General features: G+C 42.1%; 2 protein-coding genes and 1 long non-coding RNA gene across 3 annotated transcripts in view; 2 read left to right on the top strand and 1 right to left on the bottom strand.

Annotated features, from left to right (window-relative positions):
• Positions 1-2,139, top strand: part of MED28 (mediator complex subunit 28) — a 4,224-nt gene extending 2,085 nt beyond the window's left edge. Inside the window, exons 2-3 of the mRNA XM_032800823.2 lie at positions 551-663; positions 1,426-2,139. Coding sequence (XP_032656714.1) covers positions 551-663; positions 1,426-1,623 — 311 coding nt within the window. The 3' untranslated portion in view covers positions 1,624-2,139. The remainder of the gene's footprint in view (positions 1-550; positions 664-1,425) is intronic.
• Positions 2,140-8,669: 6,530 nt separating this feature from the next.
• FAM184B (family with sequence similarity 184 member B) overlaps positions 8,670-27,494 on the bottom strand; it is a 101,302-nt gene continuing 82,477 nt past the window's right edge. Inside the window, exons 11-19 of the mRNA XM_032800811.2 lie at positions 26,868-27,080; positions 25,044-25,197; positions 22,424-22,536; positions 20,151-20,329; positions 14,321-14,467; positions 11,543-11,660; positions 10,878-10,982; positions 9,576-9,778; positions 8,670-9,163 (exon numbers count right to left, since the gene is read on the bottom strand). Coding sequence (XP_032656702.1) covers positions 9,073-9,163; positions 9,576-9,778; positions 10,878-10,982; positions 11,543-11,660; positions 14,321-14,467; positions 20,151-20,329; positions 22,424-22,536; positions 25,044-25,197; positions 26,868-27,080 — 1,323 coding nt within the window. The 3' untranslated portion in view covers positions 8,670-9,072. The remainder of the gene's footprint in view (positions 9,164-9,575; positions 9,779-10,877; positions 10,983-11,542; positions 11,661-14,320; positions 14,468-20,150; positions 20,330-22,423; positions 22,537-25,043; positions 25,198-26,867; positions 27,081-27,494) is intronic.
• LOC116836838 (uncharacterized) overlaps positions 25,131-27,494 on the top strand; it is a 36,968-nt gene continuing 34,604 nt past the window's right edge. The window contains exons 1-2 of the long non-coding RNA XR_004376546.2: positions 25,131-25,208; positions 26,793-26,851. This is a non-coding gene — a long non-coding RNA (uncharacterized LOC116836838). The remainder of the gene's footprint in view (positions 25,209-26,792; positions 26,852-27,494) is intronic.

The following is a 27,494-nucleotide window of genomic DNA, read 5'->3' as shown; positions in this document are numbered from 1 at the left end:
GGGGGGGGGGGCAGGGCTGTGCACTCCAGTGGATCAAAGCAAGTTCAATATAACATGGTTTCACCTATAACACGATAAGATCTTTTGGCTCCCAAGGACAGCGTTATATCGAGGTAGAGGTGTATTTGCATTCAAGACCCACAGAAGTGACCTTGTGTTTATTTGTATACTTGGGTTTTGAGTCCCTTTGTCATTACAGAAATTTTAATTAACCTAAAAGAGGCATGCTATTTAGAACTTGCAGAAGTAAAAGTCTGTGGGGGGATAGTCTATAGATATGTTTAGTCAATTTACTTTCCATTATTTAGGGACTTCAGATTTTATAAATACAGGCCGCTAAAAATACAGAAGTGTACAATCATGTTTTTGGATTTACTTTCTCAAATGTCTTCTGGAAAAAGCTGTAGATTAATTTTTAAATATTGAACACCTGGCTACATAGACTAAGAGGCTAATTTACATTAACTGATTTCCTTCTATGGATATTGTTAAACTAATCTGGTCTTCGATTGCTTTATCTTTCAAATCTTGTTATATTTCTGTATTTTAGGTGTTGATCAATGTATCCAGAAATTTCTGGATGTTGCGAGACAAACTGAATGTTTTTTCCTACAAAAAAGATTACATCTGTCTGTCCAGAAACCAGAGTTAGTTATTAAAGAGGTAGGAGATTATCATCCTTTTATCTACTTACTTTACCTGTGACAACTTTAATTTGTTCCTTTCCTTTAAGACTAAAGATACTACAGAGAATCTGAGACAAGTACCATATTTGATCAAGAAATGTAGTTTTTGTTCAGTGGAACATTTCTCTTCTTTCTCTATCTGCAAGCACAGTGGATTTTTAAAATTATTCCTATTTATACTAGTTTTCCTAACTGTCCTACCATTATTATTTATATAGTTACATAAACGTGTGTAGCGCTTTACTACAAGTGTGAGGCGCAAACAAGCGGGTCTCTTTCCTGAAGATCCTAGAATCTAAAGGTACAAATAGGTGCAATGCAGTACAGAACAAACAAGGTTGAGTTTATTTAGCTTGTTGCCCTGTCGCGAAGTTTGTAGAGCTCACCTGGATCACTCTCAGTAGCTCTTTACAGCACATAAGAAAATTTGGATATAGATATGCTCCTTTGAGGGAACAGACCAGTTAGTCAAAGTTGGATGTGCAGAGGGCAAACTTTTTTGAATTACATGAGGGGCATTGAAACAGAGACTTGGTACACTCAACTAGAATGTATATCATGGAAGGGAGTAGCCAAATTATTCTATATCCAGTTCAGCCACTTCTCATAGTAAGAAGTTTTCACTCTGAGAATTGTCCGTTGTTTCATAGGCACTGTAATAGTTAAAATTAGTTTACAGTGTAGTCTTTTTACAATGAAAATAAGTAATTTACTAATTCAAGATGTCTATCAACTGCAGGATGTTTCAGAATTGAAAAATGAATTGCAGAGGAAAGAAGCACTAATTCAGAAGCATTTGGGTAAACTGCGTCACTGGCAGCAGGTTCTAGAAGACATGAATGTACAACAGAAAAAACCTGCAGAAATGCCTCAAGGACCATTAGCTTATCTAGAACAGGCTTCTGCAAATATTCCTGCACCCATGAAGCAAACATGATTAAGACAGATATTTGCATTTAGATCTTTTAGTATTTTAACTTAAAGTGAAATACAATATTGATCTTTCTACCTTGTATAATATGTGATGTAATTTGTAATTTAAAAATAAATAGTGTTTTATACTACGACAGTGGGACACAACTAAGCATAAAATAAATGGGGCAGAGTCTGTAGTTTTGTAATTTTTATCAAAGTATGGATTGTTTTTACATTCAAACTGAACAAATGCTTATGTATGCCTTGTATTGTAGTCAGAATATATTTGCATAGACTATGCTAAAAACCTGTCCTATTACTTGGGAAACTGACAGAGCAGTCCTAATGTAGCTAAAGTCCAGTTAAGGCACTAATGATACAGAAGTACTTGCAGAGTTTATTCGTTCATCTCAAGTGTAGCCTTATATACAGTTTTCATTGTGAGTGTTTCTAATCATGTAGCATCCTATGATTCTGAAGAAATAGTGCAGACTTCTTATTGCTGAAACTGATTGGTCAAATAAATCAAAGCAAGGAATTTCTGTTGAGCTCTGCTGCTATCTACGGCATAGGTACTTGCGTTTGCTTGGGGTGATGGGGGGAGAATGTATTTTAAATGTTTTAAAAATGCATCTCTTTTCCTAGTGTAGACATGGCCAGAAGGAGCTATGGGATGTTGGTGCTAATGGGGAAAATGCTCTGGCATCTGCTGCTTTTAAAAACTTGTAGGAGAGCTTCCTATTGGAAAGGGTTGGAGATGTGGTTAATATTTACCAATCATCCTCCATTTAAGCATAATGCCTGGCATTTTCTACCCTTCCCATGGCCTGTTTCTACAAACAGGCCACGGGAAGAGTAGGTGGGGGGGAGGGATAGCTCAGTGGTTTGAGCATTGGCCCACTAAACCCAGAGTTGTGAGTTCAGTCCTTGAGGGGGCTGTTTTGGGATCTGGGGCAAAAATCTGTATGGGGATTGGTCCTGCTTTGAGCAGGAGGTTGGACTAGATGACCTCCTGAGGTCCCTTCCAACCCTGATATTCTAAGAAATGTATGGTGCCTTCTTTTCCTCCTGAAACTGTACCCACTCAGTTTAAAGGTTTGGCACCTTGGGAGAATGTTGTTGGCTTTTCTCATCAAAGCAGATTTAGCTGAAGTAGCTAGAAATTGAGTGTTATCAATTTCAGGCTCCTGCAGCTGATATGAAAAGCCAGTGAAGAAGTACTGACTGATTGTTTACTTTTGGCGAATTAGCTGAGATATTGTAAGTGAGGGAATCAGACAGCTTGTCTGCTCTGTGCTTGCCATTGTGCTCTCAGAGCATTGCTGCAGGAGAGAATGTAAACTCAAACTCCCTTTAGAGAGTAGGTTTAAATTAACTTCACTGTGCCATAAGTGGAGAGAAGCTGCAACGCAGGAGAAATAACTCCCAACTTCTGGAGCTAAATGTTCTTTCAAGTCCTCTCTTCAAACCACTGACTTAAGGAAGCCATCTGCTTTACTTAGACAGTACTTGAAGTTTCCCATTTTCCTGTAGGGACTGCTACCTATTTTCACACAAGGTGAAATAGGCTGCCACAGAGTAAGTCAGTAACAAACTCCCATTGATTGCTGCAAGTATAGGATTGAGTTACATGATGGTTGCTTTTTAAATTAACTCAGCCTAGTCTGTCTAGCCATGTACATCGCACTTAACTACTATGTCCATTTTTGTCTGTCCCTGTGAAATGAGAGAGGGAACTCCCTGAGTGGAAAAAGGCTTTCATCTACCTGAAAACGACTGATAAAAATCTAAGTAAATAATGTCTGTCCTTTATGGGATGTGTGAGTGGTTTTACTGCTATTCCTCATAAGGCTTCTACTTGTCCATTGGACTCAGATTTTGAAAGGATTTTTTTCACTTTAAAAAGCTCATTTTGCTCTTACATCTCTCAATACATGCACTACTGCTGCAATTTATTAACTAGTAGCTCTTTCATTGCTGATCATTTTAGCAGAATCATCCTAAAATATTGATTCTTCAGTCCCAAACCCTCCACCCAGTTCCCACCTACTCAACTACCAGATATGTTGCTCTACTCATAATACTAGTAGCTATGTATTGTGAGTACAAACAATAGTTGTCTTATTAAAACCCCAAAATATGGCCTTACAGCATTGGGCAGCAGCATATGCTTCCAAGACTGGCTTTGGGAGAGACCTCTGCTGTAGGTTTTTAAATGAGAGCAAGCTTTTGACACATGATCTGGTATTGCAATCATTTTTTTGTCACAGGTGGTCAATCTACTCTTGGATACTGTACTAAATGTCTTACTAGACAAAAAGTTTTTTCTACTGTTTATAGATTTTATGAAGGATTTCTTGTGGAAAACTAAGCCTTATTCACTCAATGTTTCTGGCAGATTTGTTTGCTATTGTTGCTCTCACACTCTGCCATGTGGACAGGCCTAGTCTACATTTTCCTGTAGAAAATCCTGAAGTTTGGTAGTTTCCCCCTCAGTAAAATGGGGGTAATGCTGACCACCTTTGTAAAGCGCTTTGAGCTCTACTGAAGGAAAGCACCATATGAACTATGTTTTAACTTTTAATAGAGTGTCATCTTATGAAAGACGGTTGCTATGACTTCTGAATATTGGATAGCCAGAAATTTAAAATATTTGGTAATATTGGCACCACAAATTAAACGCTAAACTAGGAAGGGGACTACTTATAAAACTGCAGAGCAATGGTCACCCTTTAAATCAAGAATAGAGAGCACTGTGGGATTATCTGTCTGGAAAGGCAACCTTGTAAAAATGGGACCACTCTACCAAAAGGAAAATAACTGTAGGATCTCGTATGTATACTACCAATTTGATTAAACTAATTGAAGTATAACTTGGCTTGATTTATGATGTTATAAAGAAGGATTTGAAGGTGAGAAGTTTCAAATACACTGATAAACAGACCTTAGCAAATCTTAAAGGAAGTTATGTATAAAGTGTATGATGTGAGGGTGCAAAAACCTCTTACTTAATTGAAGCCAGATGGTACATGCTATAAGGTGAAAAAATGTAGAAATTTAAAAAAATCTTTCCAGACAGAACAGTAGACTGTCTGTTTCCAGCAAAAGTTGATGTAGAATCCTAATAAGTCATAGCTTTGAGTATACTAAAGCAGCCAGGTGATTGGTGGCTAGAGTATGAGTAACTCATAGTGGAGACTGCTGTAGGGTTGGAGCAGGGGTGAGCCAACTTTTTGCCTCAGGGGCCACATCTGGGAATAGAAATTGTATGGCGGGGCATGAATGCTTATGAAATTGGTGTTGGGTTGCGGGAGGGGGTGTGGGCTCCAGGGTGGGGCGAGAAATGAGTTAGAGGGGTGGGGTGCAGGCTCCGACTGAAGATGTGGGCTCGGAGGGGGCAGGGGATGAGGGGTTTGAGGAGCAGGAAGGTGCTCTGGGCTGAGATTGAGGGGTTTGGAGGGCAGGAGGAGGATCAGGGCTGGGGTAAGGGTTTGGGGCGCAAGGAGAGGCTCAGGGGTGCAGGCTCCGGGCAGTACTTACCTCGAGCGGCTCCTGGGATCAGCAGCATGTCCCTTCTCTGGCTCCTAGGCAGAAGCACAGTAAGGCAGCTCTGTGTGCTGTATCCTCCACAGGCACCGTTCCTGCAGCTCCCATTAGCTGTGGTTCTTGGGGCAGGGGCAGTGTGCAGAGCGAAGCCCACAGCTGCTCCTACGTGTCGGAGCCGTATGGGGGCCATGCTGCTGCTTCTGAGTGCTGCAAGGAGCAGCCCCTGCCCCTGCTCCCCAGCTAGAGCGGGGACCCCAGACCCCACTCCCCAGCGGGAGCCCGAGAGCCAGATTAAAATGGCTGATGGGCCTAAAACGGCCCACAGGCTGTAGTTTGCCCACCTCTGGGTTAGAGTATTAATGTAACCAGTTCAACAATTAACTTGCATGTTATGGAAATGTAAATTGTTTTTCTCATTTTATGACCTTTCAAAATTGGGTATTTCTGCTTTGTGATAGCTGGCATGAATATATGAGCATGGAGAAACAAGGTGGGTGAGCTAATGTCTTTTACTGGACCAACTGGTGAAAGGGACAGGCTTTCATGCTTACACAGTGGTCTTCTTTAGGTCCAGTAGAAAAAGATTACCTCACACACACACACCTCCCCAAGTCTGGCTAATATCCTGGGAGGGGAGTGCGTCTGTTGCCTGTGGCCAGTGGAGTTGGGGAGCTGACCCATGGCAGGCAGAAACAAGGCTTGCTCACACTAAGGGCAGTTGGTAGCAAGATGCCTCACTGCCCTGGGTACCCAGCATAACATTAATGTAGAATATTCACAATTATCTGTGGGTCATAGTTGATCACAAGCTAAATATGAGTCAACAGTGTAACACTGTTGCAAAAAAAAACAAACATAATTCTGGGGTGTATTAGGAGGAGTATTGTAAGCAAGACACGAGAAGTAATTCTTCTGCTTTACTCTGTGCTGATCAGACTTCAGCTAGAGTATTGTGTCCAGTTTTGGGCACCACATTTCAGATGTGGACAAATTGGAGAAAGTCCAGAGAAGAGCAACAAAAATGACTAAAGGTCTAGAAAACCATGACCTATGAGGAAAGATTGAAAAAATTGGGGTTGTTTAGTCTGGAGAAGAGAAGACTGAGAGGGGACATGTAACAACATAAAAGGTTGTTACAAGGAGGAGGGAGAAAAATTATTGTTCTTAACCTCTGAGGATAGGACAAGAAGCAATAGGCTTAAATTGCAGCAAGGGAGGTTTAGGTTGGACATGAGGAAAAACTTCCTAACTGTCAGGATGGTTAAGTACTGGAATAAATTGCCTAGGGAGGTTGTGGAATCTCCATCATTGGGGATTTTTAAGAGCAGGTTGGACAAACGTGTCAGGGATGGTCTAGATAATACTTAGTCATGCCTTGAGTGCAGGGGACTGGACTAGATGACCTCTTGAGGTCCCTTCCAGTTCTGTGTTTAGTGCAGATTTGCATTCTTCACAGATTTGCATTCTACGCTGCCATTTTAATTTTTAGTGAGTGGTATGTGTTTTGTTTAAGTGCTCTTCGGTGCTGATTTGTTAATGCTGGACACCTAAATTCTCCATATATTCAGAGTAAGTACTAGCTCTCTCACGAATCTTTCCAGCAATCTGCCGTTCTTCTGTTTTGGAGGAATCCTCTCTAATCATGAGAGGAGCATTCAGTCCCAGGCTTAGTCAGTCAAACTCCCTGCCAACACAGTTGTCAGTTAATGTCATTAGTGGTGGTGATTTTTGTGTGATGGACAACTTCACACTAGGACCTGAACTAAGATCATCAACTCATTTCACGTAAGTCACCCAGTCTTCATCCTAAAGTAATAAATTTCCATCACCATTAACCTGGGATTGATTCAAATTTACAACCTACAGATGAAAGTCCCTTTATTCCACATCCAATCCCATAAAACATGTAATATCATTCACACTAATCTAGCCTACCTTTTACCTTTCCTAATGACCATGTTTAAACTACATCCCTTGAAAGGGTAAATTGCTCTGGCTTCTAATATGCTTCACTTTTTTCATTATTATATAATTGTGGTTTCAGGCTACTGCATTTTGTATGGCCATCCTAAATCATATAATTTATGCCTCCTTGTATGTTCTCTCATTGTCCTCTCTTGCTACAGAGGCCAGGACAGGAGGCAGTGGGTTCAAACTGCAGCATAGAAGTTTTAGATTAAATCTCAGGAAAAACTTCCTAACTGTAAGAACAGTAGGACAAAAAGAACAGACTGCCTAGGGAGGTTGTGGACCTTCCTTCGCTGGAGGATTTCAAAAAGAGGCTGGATATTCAACTGTCCTGGATGGCTTAGACACAACAAATCCTGCATCCTAGCAGGGGGTTAGAATTAATAAACGGATAGCTGAGAATAACATCTTGCATATTGTCCATAAACAAGCAAAATTTATCTAATTGTTCATTACGAACAATTAATGTAGTTGTACTTAGATCAGAACCACACCTATTAAGTCCTTCAGTTCAGTCATAGGACAATAGAATCTATATGAAATATATAGTCATGAAAAATGGTATAATTTGAGTTATCACTGTCAGAGACAGATACTTCTCAGTCTTGTTTCCTGCACACCATTTTCTTAACTTGATTCTTATTAGTGTTGTTATAGTCAAGGAACCCTAGTCATGGACCCAGACCCTACAGTACTAGCTATTGTACAAACACAGAACAGAGTAAATAGCCCTTCTGTAATTTCCTCCTTTTGTTACCAAATATTCTGTCCTGAAACTAAATTGTCTTGAGGCCCGTTTGAAACCAAACTACTTGTTTCCAAAGAGCAGAAGGCCTGGAGTCTGGTTGGTGTTTCAGTAGTAGGCTCTCAGATGTAGACCTCCTTGCTGTCCGAGATCAGGGTGAGATACAGCTATGCCAGCTTCAGGGAGGTGATTTACTGTAAAATGCACATTTCTTTATGCAGATCTTCCCTCAGAATAATGAGCAACTGGAATCAAGAATGACCCACTTAAGAAAACAGTGTAAGATGTGGATGATTTGGTCCTCCCAATGGATTGATGTGCCTGGTGCTTACATACCAGAGGTAGACATACTGAAGAGACACATGGATGGCATATACTGAATACCCATCTTTCATAAACTTGAAACTTTATGACTTGTACACAGTCTGGTTCAAAATTCTGCATAATGAATTAAAGTGTAAAAAATTAATTTGATCTGTAAGCAAATATTTTATTAATAGGCATAATTGAATTTTATCCTGAATTTCCCAGACTGATCCTTAAATATGTTTAATGAGAACAACATGAATAGTATCTTGTAATGAACAGTCTATACAACTGCACAAAGGATACTTCCCAATTCTAATTATATTAATAATTCTAAAGCATCCTGCTGACATTGTCTGTCAGTACACTGTACAACAAATTTAAAACTACCAGATTGAACAAACAGTAAATTTGAAACTACCAGATTGAACAAAAAGTAATTCCCTTCCATTTATTTTATTTTAATATTAAACAGCAAAAAAAAGGGAAAAGAAAGCATGAAATCACATGATTTATACTAAAACATGCACAAAATAAAGTTGAGATGTTTTCTTAAAAGAGCCAGACAGGAGTCACTGGGGAACAAGTTCAGCACTCTGCCTGCATAACTGTGAAATGGTTCCTATCTTGATATGAAGGACTCTTCCTGTGCAACATCTGGCTATTGAGATGACAACATACCCATAATTTTCACTTAACCTGCCTTAGTTTTTACAATAATCATATATATCTCTGAGGCACCCACACCCTAATCCCATAGTACCTGGATGCCAAGAACACTTAGATTCCTAGTCAGCTGTGTGCAGCTCAATTTTTTTTTTCTCAGTCAGTACCCTGATTAAACATTTCACATGTGTGAGAAATTATCTGAGGTCATCTTTCTGGGTACTCTGGAAATAATTTGTTTTAGAATGAAAAATATTTAGTAAACCATTCCTGATGCCGAGGGTCTTGTTTCTGGTCCTCTTTGGTTATGGGTGCTTCGTTGCCTTGTGTCCTGTGCAAAGAGACAAATACTACCATTACTTGAGTGTTTAGTAAAACTCAGAATTTTTTTTTTTTTGAAGAACTACTTTGTTGCTCAAATTCTTCTGGAAATAACCAAAAATACTTGAACTACTAGACACCATGGAATGGATGGAGCTAGGCCCATGTGAGCTGGAAGAGGCCAGATGCAAGCCTCACCAGTATCACTTGTGTCATGTTGAGTTTCAACTGCAAGCTCTTCCAGGCAGAGACAATGGTCCAGATCCTGCAGTGAGCTCTGTGTGCAGCATTTTGGAGCATCTGGACCTGTAGCTTTTTTTTTTTTTTTTTTTTAAATAAAGGTAACTAGCACTATCTTGGTGCTTGAAAAATGCTAAATACTAATTAATTCATAACCAAGTTTCTACAAAGTGCACATTTACCTTGTGGCATGGTTACTGTCTGAGGACTGAGCTGATTGATAGCTGGCCCTAATGCAGCCAGCACTCTGGTCTAAGCTTGTCGATTTCATTAGCGGAGGGGCATTTCTCTTTGATCTCAAGTCACTTCTCAAAAAGTTCTTTGCGTAGGAGGCTAAATTCGGAACACTAACAACACGGCTTGGCACCTCATTCAGTTTCTTCTGCTTTTATTGTGGGAACAGAAATGTATATTACGCACACATTCTTACACACAGCTGGTACTATAAACACTACATATGCTCATTTCAAAACAGTATGGGACAAATTCATCCCTGGGCCAATTCCATGGATTTCAGTGATTATTACGGGTAATCTGGGTGTCTCATATTGGGCACCCAAAAATGAAGGCTACCCAAATTATTAGCTACTTTTGAAAACACTGGCTATAACATTTAAATTAAAACCTATCCTGTAGGCTCAGTTAGAACAGGCTGCAGGGGCCCAGGGATCAGTGGTGTCCACCCTAAACAGTTGGGTCACTTGATTTTAAAATTCCTAGAGTGCCACAACTCTGCTAGCTTCACATAGATCTCCAGATCTGTTGACACTAGTTCTGGCGGGGAGGTGCGGGTAAGTGACTTTAACAACAAATACACTCACTGTTTGACATTGACATACACTTGTTTTCACTACAGCCACTGGTGGCAATCTTTCCGTATTGGCTATACTGCCGCCGCACATGTGCAGTCACTCCTGCTCCAGAGCTACAGTAGCTGCCATACAGACCCTTGGATTGAACAGTGTGTTGAGTTAGTGTCCTTAGCCACTGGGCCTCCCTTTCTCCTGCACCAAAATGCCAGCAGAGTGGGTACTGTATGGAAGAGTTGGTGAAGGCTGAGCAGGGAAGAGCAGATTCTGCACAGCCATTGATTCAGCGGCTAACCTACTTGTTCACTCTGAGTGAGGTAGAGTGGCCAGTTCATAGGGATATGCAAGAAATAGCCCTTATCCCAGCACACGATCCAGCTCTTATCTCTAAGCAGACTGTCTCACATCTACATGAATACTTATTTTGAATTTACATGATCTTCATCACCTGGTTCTAGGTTAGTTTACATTATGGCATATTATACTTCTACTGAAAAGCAGCAGTTTAGAGTCCAAAATATTAGGAATGAACTAGCTGAAGTACTGAAGGATAAAAATTAATCTCTATCCATCTACTTATTGTACGTTCCTCCCCAGGGAATCTGAGCACCTGTAAATGTTCAAATACTAACAACACAACATGATTTGCTATTGTATTTGGACTTTTTGTCTTACCTTCATGGAAGGAGTTAAGCATCCAGGATTAGGGTTGAAGGAAAAGGATCTATTCCGGTGAGATTCAGTGCTGGGTAAAAGCAAATGCTGAAATTTTCTTCCCTCCTGAAGGGAAATAAAATCATGTGTGTCCTTGGTCTGTAAGCACACAATGTTCGGAATGGCCCAGAGCAGTCAGCGAGCAAGAACCTGACGAGTTGTGTGAAATGACTAGCAGATGGGGCCTTTCAGTATAATCTGAAATTGTTAATTATGAACTGGATCTAAGCCCTGGGCCTTGGCAATTGAAAAGACTCTATTAAAAGATGGAAAGGCTTTTTGCAATACTTTTAAGCAGATTCACTGTCACATGTTAACAGCATGGGGGTTTACATGTAGGAAATGGAATGTTTTCCCATCTCTTGTTACTTCTAATGAATGTCTCAGTCTTGGCGAGTCAAATAAGTGGCCTCATTCTACTGAAAAGCTGCTATGGAAAGGGGCAGAAGTGTACTTAGAATAGGTATGAGCCTGACACCCTAGGTTTATCATTAATACTCTGCTAGTATACCAGTTGGATTAATTAAGAGCTTGATCTTGTACCATAGCAATCAATGGAAGTTTTGCCATCGACTTCAGTGACAGCACACACATTATACAGTATATGTCCACTAAGGAACGCTCACCGTCAGTTGTATGATAATTTCTTCTCTCTCACTTAATTTACTTTGCAAGCAGCCTATAAGGTGCATATCTTCTGGCCTGGACTCGCGTTTTCTTGGTTTCTCTTCTAATTCTTTAAGTCTGTGTCAAGTAAAAAATGCAAACACTTTCATCCAGATCAGGAAACAATCTCTTTCAAGGCCTAAGAGTTTAGACCAGGTTTCTCTCTTTGACCCATCATAAAACCTGTCCCTGAAATCCAGAAAAATATTCAGGGCTCCCCTGATAAAACTGTATTTTTTTAAAAAAGAGGGATGTGGTGAAGAAAGCACACATTAAACACGAATGTGCTCCCCTTCCGCTCCTGGGCAAAGTTCAGCTGAAGTCAACCATGTACACTAGGTGTATCTAGCTCATGTTGTCAGTAGGACTCTGCACAGGAACGAACAGGGATCTGTGGTATCCACTCCTCAGGCAGGATTTGGGCCTATATTCATATAAGCTACAAGTGGTGGTGGTAAGCAATATACTGTAGAGAATGTATTTTCTTTATTCTTTTGTTTTAGCTGGAAATTGTCAAGAGAAAGGAAGCCTCTAGCCTCTCCAGCTGGAGTTGGATACCTCAGCACTCAGATAAAACAGAATCAATGGCTTGGACTGCCCCTCTCCCAGTGCCATGCTACCGCAGCTGTGATTGATGGTAGGGTGATCAGGTGTCCCGATTTTATAGGGACAGTCCCGATTTTTGGGTTTTTCCTTATATAGGTTCCTATTACCCTCCACCCCCGTCCTGATTTTTCACATTTGCTATCTGGTCATCCTAATTGATGGAGGCACTTGATTTAAAAGGGAGAGGGCTGGAAGCAGACAGTTTTTTGTGAGGGACCCTGAGCTTTGGAACCAATTCTTCACATTGTCTGAAATAGCCCAGAGCTGCTGACCTTCACGGCATGCTGAAATGTGCCTCACTTTAGTCAGGCTTTAGCAAAGAGAGTGGTGTAATGGAGTCAGTTTACGTCTGGAGGTGGGGATTTTTGTTGGGGATTGAGTTTCATTGGCTGTTATGGGTTTAAGCAGCGATGAGCTGTGAAAATCTTAGGAACTGTCCTGCCATGTGGGCGGCACGTGGGGCTTGTACTCACTGGGCAGTTCCCTACCGGTTCTTCGGCGGAGAGTCCTTCACTTGCTCTGGGTCTTCGGCGGTATGTCGGCAGCGAGTCCTTCAGTGCCGCCGAAGACCCGGAGTGAGTGAAGGACCCACTGCCGAAGAACCAGTAGGGAACCGCTCAGTGAGTACAAGCCCCATGTGTCTTCCAAACAGCCTATTTCCCCCCGACATCTGACACCAACCCACGTTCTGTCTCCGACTGCCCTCCTCAGAACCAGCAACCTATCAACACTCCCCACTCCTTGCCTCCTGGCCACCACCTCCTAAGACTCCTACCCTAACTGCCCCCCCAGAACCCCACTAAATTCACCCCGCTACCTGTCCCCTGACTGCCCTGATACCATCCACCACCCCGACACCCCCAGCACTCCCACGCTTACCCAATCCCCACCACCACCCCCGTTCTCCATCCCCTGACCGCCTCCCCAGAACCTTCGTCCCCTCCAACCACTTCCTGCTCCTTATCCAAACCCTCCTCCCAGCCCCGTCCCGTCCCCTTACCATGCTGCTCAGGGCAGCGTGTATAGATGCCACACAGCTCACTGGCGCTCACAGCCCCACCCCTTTATTATGCCACTCAAAGTGGCAGGAGCTGCAGAGCTGCCCAGGAGCGGTCCAGAGCGCTGGCACAGGCAGTGTGGCATGCTGAGGCTCTATGAGAGGGGGGATGGCAGGGAAGGGGCTGGGGGAGCCTCCCCAGCCGGGGGCACAGGCGGGCTGGATAGGACGGTCCCGTGGGCCGGAGTAATGACAGAAAAACGTCCTTTTCTCAATTGCCCACTCCTTTAACAACCGGTTCTAAACCAGCTTCTAAACTTAACAACCGGTTCGCATGAACCGGTGCGAACCGGCTCCAGCTCAGCACTGGGTTTAAGTAATAGTTATTTTGCTTTTTTAACTGATGTCAGGAGTGTCTGTTGTTTCAGAGCTGCCTTTTTAACATTTATAAATCAAAACTGGTAATACTAATAATGATCTAAAAACCACTTTGCAGTTACAGAGCACCTTCCTCTAAAGAGCTCAAAGCACTTTACCAAGGGATATTTGCCATATTTGTGAAATGGGAAAACTGAGGCACAGAGCATGAGCACCTTGACCCAGAGCCAGGAACAGAATCCAGGTCTCCTGACTCCTAGTCCCCTGAATCTAATCTAGAATTAACCCAGCTTCAGCAACTACATGGTTTATCCTCTGTCATTCCCGCTTTGGTCCCTATCTTAAAAATACTTACACACATGCTTAACTTTACTCATGTATGTAGTTCCTTTGAAGTTAAGTTAAGCATGTGTGTAAGTGTTTGCAGGATCAGGGCCAATGGGATCGTCTCATGATGTAAATTATTTTAAAGTTAGTAGGACTGATGAGATGCATAAGTGCAAGAGTGCATGGTGTAATTTGCTGGTGCTGATATTATGTTTGTATAGATTTGCACAGTCAGGCATATCTATGCTTCATTAGAGTATAGTTGTGCCTTGTTTGAGTGTCTGGGAAATAGTTATACAATACACTGTTATTCCAACACTTAAAATATTCCACCCATATGTAATGAAAATAATAATTAACAATAATTAATACTTATCACTGATATAGTGAAACATCCTTACTGCAGCTGTGTCTTATTGAAATCACTTACTCGGTTTCTAGGGAGACAATCTTTGCTTGGAGATGGGCCTGAGCACTGCTGAAATCAGCTATCATGTTCTGGATTTCCTTACGATGCTCTTGTTTCAAGATGTCCAGTTCTTTTTGGTGCTTGACTTTGAGGTCTTCTTCCAGTAGCCTGTCAAAATGGTGTTAAAAATTATGTAAGTCTCAAGTGTTTTAACATTCATTAGTGAGTTACTGATGGGTAAAGACTATTAAGACCTCTGATTTTTTTAGGCTCGGGATGGGGTTAACGCAGCACAGTTCATGCGCAGCACCCACTGATGGGGCTCCTGTGGAGTTCAGCCAAGGATAAAAGATATCAGAAATATTTAGGATATTGAGGTGAAATATATGAATTAATGTTATAACACAGGGCCTATGGGCCTCAGGCTTATAAGATATTAAGCTTAGGATAAATTATGCTAAATTATCTTTATAATACAGTTAAGTAAGGTAATAATCAACTTGCTGAGCTTGTGTTTGCGTTAAGTATGCTGATGTTTTGAAAATAACTGCTGAGTTTGGATAACAACAGATCAGAAGAAATCACAAAATTATTGTTGGCAGCTGGGATGAAATGTTAAGAGACTTCCTTAAGGTAATCACCTGTTACTATGGTGATAAAGTGACTTAAATGTTAATGAGTATAAAGTGAACTAATGAATTAGCCTATGAAAAACAGGATACTCCAATAGTAATGAAGTATGGAAGTTCAAATAAAGAAAAGGGGGAGAAATGTGTGAACCCCACTGGGGTGTCAGTGTAACACTTTACAAAAGTTGTATGCTGGCCTTCGTACCTTGGGGGAGACACCAGATTCATAACCACTGGTGGTGAGGATAACGACTAACATTTCTTGTTTTTCGCAAGGCACAGTGTGGATAATGCAAATACTATGCATTCTGTATGGCTTCTTTCTCCTTTACCAGATTGCAGGGTTCATGTTGCTGTTTACTTTTATTAACCAACCAGTTATTACAGAAAGAGCACTGTATAGTCTATGTGGTGCACCATGGGGTCCCTCTTCTATCGAAAACCTCTCTACTGTGGTCAGTCTTGAGGCTGACCTCTCACAGATTACAGTAGGTGTAAACCCTCTCCTTGGGTTGGGTAATTAGTTAAAGGAACCCATAACTATAGATAAGACTACAGAAGCTTTCACTGGAAGTTAAAGCTGGACACCACTGCATGACTCTCCAGGGAATGAGGATGCAAGCAGCTCTGAGAAGAGGCAAATGATCCTTTGGGTTACAGGATTTGAGCCTCGTCCAAGTTGCATTTGGGTTCAAAGGGGTCCTGGCCAACATGATTCTGTTGGCATTCTGGCTGTAATTGGCTTGAAGCATCAGAGAAACACCAAGGACAACAGTCAGTCTTGAGGTTGAAAGTGACAGTAATATATTATGTGAATTCCCTGTTAACAGTATTTATGTTTAGTTGTTTGAGGGAATCTGGGAATTTAAGCTGAAGCTCTTTGATACTGCATTTAATTTGACCATGGTACCACATGAGAAATACTTTACACTTGGTTTGACATCAAGATTATGGGACTAATACTGTACATGTCACTAATGCTGTAAATGATCCCGCTGAGCGGGACAGACTGTCATATGTTTATCTGATCCTCTCACACACAGCCCCTCACTTGGTGACAACTGTGAGCTAAAAAATCTAATTTCATTACCCCGGTTCTAGGAGAATTTGCTCTGCTGCTTAGCAATTAAAACTTTCAATAACAGCAGTTATAATAACCTTGTGTATACAAATCTCTATCCTCTTTGTGGCGGGCCTGTTCTGTGCTTTCACCCCCAACATATGAGAGATATGACTGCAGGCTACAATAGTCATCAGTCGGAGCTTCCAACTGAAAAACAACTTAAAGAAGGGAGAGTCAATGCCCTGAAAGGAATAGTATCAAATTTACATGAACATATGGCACCTTAAATTTTAAAATATTATTACTATCCGTCCCAAACAAGGGCTTCAGATCCCAGCTCCTCCAATGTGTGATCTGCAAAAAGAAAATCCAGGATGCCTGTGGTTGCTGGCACATGCATTGTACCTCATACCAATTGCTTGTCTGAGCCATTCTATGAGTTAGCAAGAGGTTGAAATTAAATAACTGGTATTATGACCAACAATGAGCATTTGGGTCATCCACTCTTACTCCTTGCATTCTGCTACTGTAATGAGACCACTTGATATACTTCCCTGAGCCTAATACCCAGATACTTTTGCTGTTGATAATTTTTACACCTCAAACGTTTCCCTTAGTGTCTATCCTGCATTTCTCCTTTTTCAGTCTCAGGTCGTTGTTCGTTTTTCCTATCATGTTATCAGATTGTGAAGATTTATTTCCTTCATGAACACAGGTTCTAAATACCTCCAAGGTAACTGGAAGCGCTGTTGAAATTAGAGTCTGTGGTTTGCATTTCTTTCTGTTGATCTTGTTGGAAAATCTCCAGTTCTTTTTAATACTTGACTAAGGCCTGGTCTACACTACGCGTTTAAATCGATTTAAAGAGCGTTAAATCGATTTAACGCTGTACCCGTCCACACTACAACGCCCTTTATATCAATATAAAGGGCTCTTTAAATCGATTTCTGTACTCCTCCCCGACGAGAGGAGTAGCGCTAAATTCGATATTAACATATCGGATTACGGTTAGTGTGGACGGAAACGATCGGGGGGATTGTGTTATTGGCCTCCGGGCGGTATCCCACAGTGCACCACTGACCTGCTCTGGACAGCAATCTGAACTCGGATGCAGCGGGCAGGTAAAACAGGAAAAGCCCCTGCGAACTTTTGAATTACATTTCCTGTTTGCCCAGCGTGGCAGCTCTGATCAGCACGGGTGGCGATGCAGTCTCAAATCCAAAAAGAGCTCCAGCAATGGACCGTATGGGAGATACTAGATCTGATCGCTGTATGGGTGGGAGACAAATCTGTTGTATCAGAGCTCCGTTACAGAACACGAAATGCCAAAGCGTTTGAAAAAAAATCTCCAGGATACACAGCGCTGCGTGACAAGCGTAACGGGAAGCCAGGACTCAAATGGACGCTCATGGATGGATGGGGGTACTGAGGACTCCAGCTATCCCACAGTCCACAGCAGTCTCTGAGAAAAGTATTTGCATTCTTGGCTGAGCGCCCAATGTCTGTAGTTTCAAACACAGTGTCTGGCGTGGTTCAGGAATAGCTCCTCAGTCTCTTTCCCCCACCACCACGTGAAAGAAAGGGAAAGAAATCATTTCTTGACTTCTTTCAATGTCACCCTATGTGTACTGAATGCTGCTGGTAGACGCGATGCTGCAGCAGTGAAGAGCAGTATCCGCTCCTCTCCCCCTCCCCGTGGTAGACGGTACAATATGACTGATATCCGTCGTTGCCATCAGCCGTGAGTGCTCCTGGTGGCCTCAGGTGAGGCTGGCCGGGGGCACCTGGGTAAAAAATGGGAATGACTCCCAGTTACTCCCAGTAGATGGTACAGAACGGCTGGTAACTGTCTTCATCATAGCAACTGGGGGCTGAGCTTCATGCAGCCCCCTCCCTTTCCTGTGTAAAGAAAAGATTCTGTACTGCCTGGACTGTCATAGCCCCGGGAGGCTGCCTCCCCCTCATTTTATCTCACTAACAAGTCTCTGTTCTTATTCCTGCATTCTTGTTAATAACTTCATGACACAAATGGGGGGGGGGGGGGACCACTGCCACGGGTAGCCCAGGAAGGTTGGGGGAGGACGGGAAGCAATGGGTGGGGTTGTTGCAGGGGCACCCCCTGTGAATACTGACACGGAGCAGCTGTGCTCTGATACACTGGTCCTCTAATACACTTGCCCCTTATTCTAGGGCAGGACTGACTCTATTTTTTAGAAACCATCAAGGGAGGGATTGACTCAGTCCCAAGTGAGTCAATCCCAATTTTGTCTTTTGCGTTGCGCCCCGGCCGATTTCAGCCAGGGGCACTCCATGATAGCAGGCGGACAGTACAGAGGGGCCAGAGATAACCGTCATCTCATTGCCAGTTTTCTCCTGGCAGTAGACGTTTACAGAACGGGACCGGTAATACCATCTCTGCTATCATTGCAAAAGCAAGTGAATGCTGCTGTGTAGCGCTGGAGTATCGCCTCTCTCTCCGCGGTCATCCAGTACAAACATACGGTGCCGGAAAAAAAAAAAGCTGAACGGGCTCCATGGTTGCCGTGCTATGGCGTCTGCCAGGGGGCAATCCAGGGAAAAACGCGGCATGAAAAGGAATTGTCAGCTGATGTTTTCCCGGAGGAAGGAATGACTGACGACATTTACCCAGAACCACCTGACGACATTTACCCAGAACCCCCCGCGACAATTAAGATTCAACCCTGAATTCCAAGGGGCAGGGGAGACTGCGGGAACTATGGGATAGCTACGGAAGTGCTACCCACAATGCAATGCTTCAGAAATCAACGTTAGCCTCGGAGCATGGACGCACAACGCCGAATTACTGTGCCTAGTGTGGCCGCATGAAATCGAAATTATAATATCAGGTTTATAAAATCGATTTTAGCAAATTTGATTTTATCCCGTAGTGTAGACGTGGCCTTAGTTTAAAGTTACCTTCAAGTAACTTTCAAAATGGTATAAGAAGAGGATTCATTCCCATTCATTAATTAGTTACTTACTGGTAAAAACCAACAGAGTTTCTCAATATGTTCCTTGAGTTCTCTTTCTAGACTATCCTAGCCAGATTTTTAAAGGGCCTGTCCAGTGGCTGGTGCCCAACTGTCATACAAATTGAGTAATTATGGACAAGCATTCTATACCAGTGGAGAAGCTTTCTGAAAATGTGACTCTGGATTCCCCAATCTCTCCTCATTTTCATTACAACGCTAGCAATGCTGAGTGATGTTCTTCCTCCAAAGATCCCAAAGCATTCAAAACACTTTACAAACTATGAGCCAAACAAACAATGGCTGCACCAGCCCAGGGAAACCCTTATGGTCTAGAGCAGGAGATAGCCTGCAGCCCTTGTGTGCAAAAGGAGCGAGACTGCAAGCACTGCAGCAGTATCCAGTGCCCCAGTGGGACACCTCTGTGCCATGATCCTGTGCCCTGTTGCCCCTGCACACTAGCTTATGGCAATGTTTAGGGAACATACTCTACACATTTTCCAATCATGCAGCATTGCCATCTTCACCAGTGTGTGTGCTCCTCCCTCTGCCCAGGGGCCTATTGTCTGCTCTTGATCTCTACAGGCACAATGCCAATAGTTAACTGCCACATCCCCTCCCCAGGGCAGTCCTGGACCTCTCAGCCATAACTGAGCCCCATATATGCAGGGATCACTGCAAGTATCAGTTAGAAGCAATCCCTGGGATGTCTAAACACTTGGCTGGTTACTAGCTGAGGAGCAGAGATTGGTTTTTAACCCTGTGGGAAGCCCTTATTTTGGAATAGTTCTCAGACATTTACAATGAATTTAGGGTTTAGGGCATGAGGGAAGTTTTGGAATGGTCAACCTTTAGTTCATTATAATTTGAAAGTAAGTAGTGTTCCCTGGATCACTCCTGGGTGGCTACAAACGACATTTCTTTGTCATGTATTTAGATGGATGGAGCAGTAAACATCAATATTTCAATGCAGCCGGGAAGGGGAATGCTGGCTGCACTGTTATGAACTGCTAAAAGTGAAGACTGCTTTTGAAAAGCTCCAAGCCTAAAATATAATTCGCTTTTGGAAGGATAAATTCAGATCTCTCACAACATTAGGAGAATATTGATGTTAGCAATATGCTGACCCTCTATGAGGCACCTGTGAAGGGCAATAATATAAGGCAGACCTGTGTTGCTTCTCCTTGTCCTGAAGCTGTGTAGACTTTTGCTTCTGTGAGTCCATCTCTGGACTGAGCACATCCATTGTGTTCTTTAGAAGTGAATTCTCTTTGAGCCCAGCAATCTCATTCTGACATTTCTCTAGTTCCTCATTAAGAAATGTAATCTGCTTTTGGTTACTTCCCTCCTAAGAAAGAGTCCAAAATTAGCTATTTCATAGATTATTAGAGTTGGAAGGGACCTCAAGAGATCATCTAGTCCAACCCTCTGCTCAAAGAAGGACCAATCCCCAAATGGCCGTCTCAAGGATTGAACTCACAACCCTGGGTTTAAGCAGACCAATGCTCAAACCACTGAGCTCTCCCTCTTCCCTGCTAGTTAAATATTCAGAGGTTCTCACAGGATTGCAACTGGTTATCGTGCTCGAGAGATTCAGTTGTGAATAGAGCAACTCAAACACAAAGTTTGTGATGTACAGCATGGTTTATGTAGTACAGGTGTATGGCAGGGCAATGACTCACTGGCATAGTGCCTCTTGCTGGTTGTCCAGGGAATTAGTTCTTTTTCAGCTCTGGAACATCCTCTGCTGGCTGATGCTGTGACCCTCCCAAATCCCAGTGCCCTTGTATACCAGGGTTCTGCCCCCAGCAGTAACCCCTCTGTCTCTGGTCTCCCCTCTCAGGGGAGCCTCCAACCTCCTCTCCCCTCCTTGCCTCAGTGGCTACTGCCAGTCACCATCTGGCCCCCACTCACTGAGGCAGACTGCAGTCTATAAACCACTCATCATCGGCAAGGTGGGGGTTGGACCAGCTGCCTTTGCCTATTCCTGGGCTGCCCCTCTGCAGCCCCAGTACCTATTTGGCCCTTTTGGGAAAGCCTGCAGTCTGGGATTTTTCCTGGCTGGAACTCCCCAGCTCCCTCTGCCCTTCCCCAGTACTGCTCCACCTCAGGTACCCTTCTCAGCTCCCAGGCAGCCAGGTCCGTCTCTCTCAGGAAGCAAGCGAGACAGTGTGCAGTTCTGTCTCTGGCCCTCAGCCCTCTTATAGGGCTAGACGTGGCCTGATTGGGGCGTGGCCTCACCTGTGGCTGCTTCCCCAATCAGCCTCTCTTTTCCCCTCTGCAGCCCTCTCCAGGGCTGTTTTAACCCCTCCAAGCAGGAGCGGGGTGGCCACACCACTACAATTTGTTATCATGTCACTTTCAAATATGGTCATTCAGGACTGTTTTCTCTGTTCCAAGCAAACTGCCAGAAATAAAACACCACTGCACCCACCACCACCACCAATGAAAGTTTAAAGATAGAAGTCAAAACAGCAGAATACATTCAAACAGATTTTAGGAATACTTTAAATGAACAGGATCTTTCAGTGGTCAGGATCTTTTTAAAAGGTGCCAGGCAGCTGCATGGCATGAAGAGTCTATAAAGTAACTGAATATAATGAGAAATTAACTGGCTAATATATAATCAAGGGATTGGGTTCAAAAATATATATGTATTCATCTTATGTAGTACAGATACACATATCCCCCACTAAAATTTCACACATGCACACACAAGTCCAAGTTTTCAAACCAAGATGCTTAAAGTTAGGTTCCTAAATCTACAGTTAGACACCTAACAATAAACATCAATAATTGTTGTTTTAGAGGTGCTGAGCACCTGCAGCAGTCATTAAAATCAATGGTACTCTTGCGTGTGCTGCACCTTTAAAAATCAGGCCACTTTTGTCTATTGTTAGGCACAAAATGTTTGAAAATGTGGGGCATATTGTATATAAAGAAGAACAAGGAGCAAGTACTTTTAAACACATGAAATGCTGTACAATACCAAACACTGGAAAGGGGACAGACTCCGTTTATAAGTTTCCCATTGAATATGGAGGAAAGCTACACGGACTCCTAATCAGAATGTTGTATTTTGCATGGGCTCATAGCATTCCTATTCAATTAATCCCTGATAAGGGTTGGTGGATTTCCAATATCAAATGTGAGTGCGGTAAGATCCCCATTGCCACTGACATATACAATGAATGTTGAAATTACTGATCATTTCGTTGAATGTTTATTTTTGTTGTAGATCATATTCTCAAAATGCCACAGGAAATACAAGTCTGCCTATCAAAATGCTGATAAACAGTGCTAATGCCTTTGGACTCTGAGTCAAAGGAAGGAGACCCCCGTCTGTTTCTAAACAGGAATAGTGTCAATTAAAACCTAAAACAGAGTTTTACCATCTGATCAGTAACACTGTGTGTTGATGAGGTAAACATTGGAAGCTTGCCTGTTGCTTCTTCAGTGCTCTCACATTCTTCAGCTCTGGCTGGAGTTCTTCCATTTGCTTTTTGTGACCGGTGCAGGATGCATATTGCTCCGACAGCTCCATCCTCAGAGTTTCTAGCAACAATAACAAAAGACTTATCAGGGAGTGAAGGAGGTAAGAGGCCAGACATAGGGCACTGCACACATCTACTTTTGCAGTAGGAGGTGAAGAAGTTAAAGCATTAAGTTTTGCCTTGACACTCAATTGTGCCACCATTCTGTCCACTGAATAAGATTGGAAAGAGCAAGAACATAAGAATGGCCATACTGGGTCAGACCAAAGGTCTATCTAGCCCAGTATCCTATCTTCTAACAGTGATCAATGCCAGGTGTCCTAGAGGGAGTGAACCTAACAGGTAATGATCAAGTGATCTCTTTCCTGCCATCCATCTCCATCCTCTGACAAACAGAGGCTAGGGACACCATTCCTTATCCACCCTGGCTAACAGCCATTAATAGACTTAACCTCCATGAATTTATCTACTTCTCTTTTAAACCCTGTTATAGTCCTAGTCTTGCACAGGTTGAATAATCTGAAACACTTCCTAGGGAGTTGTATTAACATGGAGATATACACCTATCTCACAGAACTGGAAGAGACCTTGAAAGTACTGATTTTGTCCCAGATCCCTAAGTAGCCCCCTCAAATATTGAACTCACAACCCTGGGTTTAGCAGGCTAGTGCTTAAACCACTGAACTCTCCTTTTTCTATGAATTTAATACCTCCTTAGTAACCAAATTAGAATCTCACATAAGGTTCTTACACACATTTCTGACTTCCCAGCTTCTCTTTCCTGTACAGCCAGCTACCAGCATCAAGTGAAAAGCTGATTTTCTAACACCACTTTTTTTTTCATATTTCTGCAAATAAGTAGTTTTTAACTTCACATGGGTTGGTTCCTCTTTTGGGCCCTTGTTCAGCAAAGCCTATGTTTAACTCCTAGCACGTGAATACTTCTACAGGCTTCACTTTTTCTGCTACTCCTCTTTCACCTCTGGGTGAGATTCATCACTTTACAGAGGGCCAGCAGGAGGCCTGTGCACCACTTTGTCCCACCTGTAGTTTGCGACTTAGAGATGTGCGGGCCTACAGTGGCCCTCAGGGCTGGCTAAAGCTTTTTTGCCATCCCAAGCGGCAGGAAAAAAAAAATATAAAGCTGTGATCGGTGGCACTTTGGCAGCAGCTCTTCCGTGCCGCTTCATTCTTTGGCAGCAATTCGGTGCCAAGTCTTTCACTCCAAGAGGCACTGAGGGACCCGCCGCCAAATTGCCACCGAAGACCTGGATGTGCCACCCCTTTCCATTGACCTCCTCAAGCACCTGCTTTCTTCACTAGTGCCTAGAGCCAGCCCTGGTGGCCCTCAGCACAAGGGTGAATTTCCACCCCTATGTCCAGTGTAGCGGTGTGTCCATTTTTTAATGGTTTTAGGCTACTAGTTAGTTATTGTTAAATGGGTCTAAATCATTTTATTATACAATGAAATATATTGATTTTTCTTATGATTTCAAATGACAACTTAATGGTAATTAAAATAGTGTGCGCCTCATGAGTATTGCGTTTTTAAAAGTAAAAATGATAACATTTGCTTCATTCAGCCTCGCTTTTCCCTCACTTTCTTGCCAGGTGAAAAACAAAACAAAACTCCAAACACTTCACTTATGACCCAGTACCAGGCAAATCACACTGGCTAGAAACAATCAAGACTGAAGTAACTGCAAAAGAAAAGACTTAAGTGTAATCAGGAGTGTTCAGACTTTATTCAAGTGAGGGCTATGCTGGCAATTTGCCATGAACCTGGGGGATAGGGTGACCAGATGTCCTGATTTTATAGAGACAGTCCTGATATTTGGGATTTTTTCTTATATAGGCACCTCTTATCCTCCATCCTGATTTTTCACACTTTTTTTTTTTTTAGGAGGAAGGGATAGCACAGTGGTTTGAGCATTGGCCTACTAAACCCAGAGTTCTGAGTTCAAGTCTTGAGGGGGCCACTTAGGGATCTGTAGCAAAAATCAGTACTTGGTTCTTCTAGTAAAGGCTGGACTTGATCTCTCAGGGTCCCTTCCAGCTCTATGAGATAGATATAGCTCTATAATATACACTTGCTCTCTGGTCACCCTACTGGGGGATGTGCTTAATTTGCAGAAAGTAGAGCAAACTGAAGCCTCTCAGCTTTAAGGTTCTGTGCAAAAAGACTACAGGTCCCAGTACACAATACTGCATTTTAGGCTGAGATATTTGCAGATCACAGTAATATGATGAAGGCTGCCATCGGCAGCATCATAGAACTCAGTGGGACACACCTGGCCCACAGCTGATAATTCCTGATGTAAAAGAAACAAAGAAAATCCAACAAATTTCCAGCTATCATGTACTGATTTGCTGTGTCTGTAAGGGCAGCTTTGTTAAACAGGCCACTGACAACTAGGAGCTAAGTTAACAATAAGCAGGTATGACTAAAACTTTGGGAAATACAGCAGGAGCTGACAGAAAGCTGGGTTTGCAGGGCATGGAATGACCAGAGCATTTCTCAAATGATAATAAAGTAGGAAGCTCTGTGTGACACATGGCTTGTTGTACCTATCAATGCAGCTTGTTGTTCTTGTACCCGTTCAAGTTCACCCTGTAATTCTTTCTTCACCTTTGCTTCCAAAGCCTGTACTTCCACTCTGTGAAACTGATGTTGGATTTTGATGTGGTCATCATATTTTTTCTTCAGATGTTCTTCTGCCTCCTGCAAGCAAGGTAAATATATGTAGGGCCTAATTCACCACTTTGCTGCTCCAACTTTAATGCAAGGTGAATCAGACCCTTCATGTGCAAGGCATATTTAATTTGCAGCATCACCAAATGTTGATATTTCATCAACACAAGATTAGCAGAAGACTCAAGAAAAAATAAAACCAGGCAACAAAGGAACAGAAGTTTTCCAGACTTCTTATAGTAGAATTTGAGAGGTTCTCAATCTTTGTATCAACTGTGAAACACAAATGTTGAAGACCGTACTATTAGTCATTAGAAAGGTAATTTTTCTTCAGGTTCCAGTAAGGCCTCAGCATTATTGGTTATTAGTATATATTAGCCAAAACCTGCAGTCCTTACTTGGTCCATCTTTGGACAAAATAAACATGCCCTTGTCAGTGAAATTTTAACTGAGTCTAGCCTGCAGGATATGGCACTATGTGATTGGGACATTCTGAGGGCCAAATGCTCCCCTAAATTAGATTTGTACCACCTGACTGACTTCATTGTGGTTTTCCAAGTGTCCAAGGCAGAAGCTCTAAACAAATATTCTAAGTTAAATTCCTCCTGGGATGGTTATACCATGTATAGTAGAACCTCAGAGTTACGAACACCAGCGTTATGAACACCAGAGTTACGAACTGACTGGTCAACCACACACCTCATTTAGAACAGGAAATTAGCAATCAGGCAGTAGCAGAGACTAAAATATATTTTATATCTTTTACAGAACTGTGTTAAACATAAACTACTAAAAATATAAAGGGAAAGTTTAAAAAAATTGACAAAGTTAGGAAACTCTGATCTTTCTGTGCTTGTTTTATTTAAATTAAGATTGTTAAAAGCAGCATTTTTCTTCTACATAGTAATTTTTCAAAGCTGTATTAAGTTTATGTTCAGTTATAAACTTTTGAAAGAACTATCATAACATTTTGTTCAGAGTTATGAACATTTCAGAGTTACAAACAACCTCCATTCCCACAGTGTTTGTAACTGTGAGGTTTTACTCTGTAACTAGAAAAGGTAATTTACCATAGGTGTGCAATGTGGATATGAAGTCAATGTCACAATCACCTGGATATTTTAAAATTTACCTTTTTCTTGAATGGAAACCTCCGTTTAGGACAATGCACAGTATGAACTTTGATTAGTATTTTGTCAATGAGGTAAATCTACATAAGCATTTAAAAGCAGTGGTTTACACACTTGTATAATTGATTTTTTTATACTTTCTTCAATCTGAATACATTATTAAAATAATCAGTTTATTATATTGTAAATAAGTATTCTATGTAGAAATGGGTTATGGATGAACCTGAAAAAGTCAGTGTCCTATTAACAATATGCTTAAATACATATTTCTTAGGAATTTCCTCTTATTCTTGAGGCCGGGCTCAGATAATTCCTATAAAAACATCTCATTCACAGTGTGATCTATAGTCAAGCACTGACATAAAGAAATATAGCACAACAGCAGGGCCGCGAGTGATCAGAACAGCAGGGTAGCCTGTTACTTGAAATAATATTGACTTATCTTTAGGATAACTGGAAATGCCTTAATTTAGAAAATCATCTCTCCATTTATAGTTACGCTAAGATGATTTAAGTCTGAACCAAGTAAGAAAATAAAAATATACAGCACCAATGTGAGTACAAAACTACCTTGAGTTCCTGATTTTTGCTTTTCTCTAGCATTTGTAGAGCTCTCTGATGTGACGCCTCCAGCTGCGCTTTAACATTCTGGCTTTGTTGAATGGTGTCTGAAAGATCCTGCAAAAGCTTCTCTCTCTCTTTGCTGGACTGTAGAGTCTGCTCCTTCAGAGATTCTTTGAAGTTATTTGCTTGCTGGTCTAAAGTTTGCTTCAGCTGAGCAACCTTCAACAGTGGTACAATGAGTCGGCTGTGGTTAGCTGTTAGCCTCATCAATTATTATCTGTATTACTACAGCACCTACAAACCCTAGTCAGGTCCCCACTGTGCTCAGTACTGTACAAAGCACTGCACTCAGCTGCTTCACAGCATCAAAACAGACTCATCTGAAGAAAGTGTGTTCAGTTTTACTATATTTTATGAACATGTGATACTCTATGAAAACAGGACATTCATTTCCTGGTGGGAGAGAGCCCCTTATTTCTCTCAGCGATGATCCTGCTGGTTTATCTAGCTCTGAAAATCATGGCCAGCTTGAAGAATGGTGTCTCATAAGCCTCTGTCCCAAATCTGGACCTTAGCGTCCAAAATCTGGGTGCTTAGCATGAACCTCCAAGCTTAATTACCAGCTTGGATCTT

Source organism: Chelonoidis abingdonii, chromosome 5 (assembly GCF_003597395.2).
Source record: "Chelonoidis abingdonii isolate Lonesome George chromosome 5, CheloAbing_2.0, whole genome shotgun sequence".
In the NCBI taxonomy this organism is placed as follows: Eukaryota; Metazoa; Chordata; order Testudines; family Testudinidae; genus Chelonoidis; species Chelonoidis abingdonii.
The sequence above is the reverse complement of the archived record's forward strand: the minus strand, read 5'-3'. Positions and strand labels throughout refer to the sequence as shown.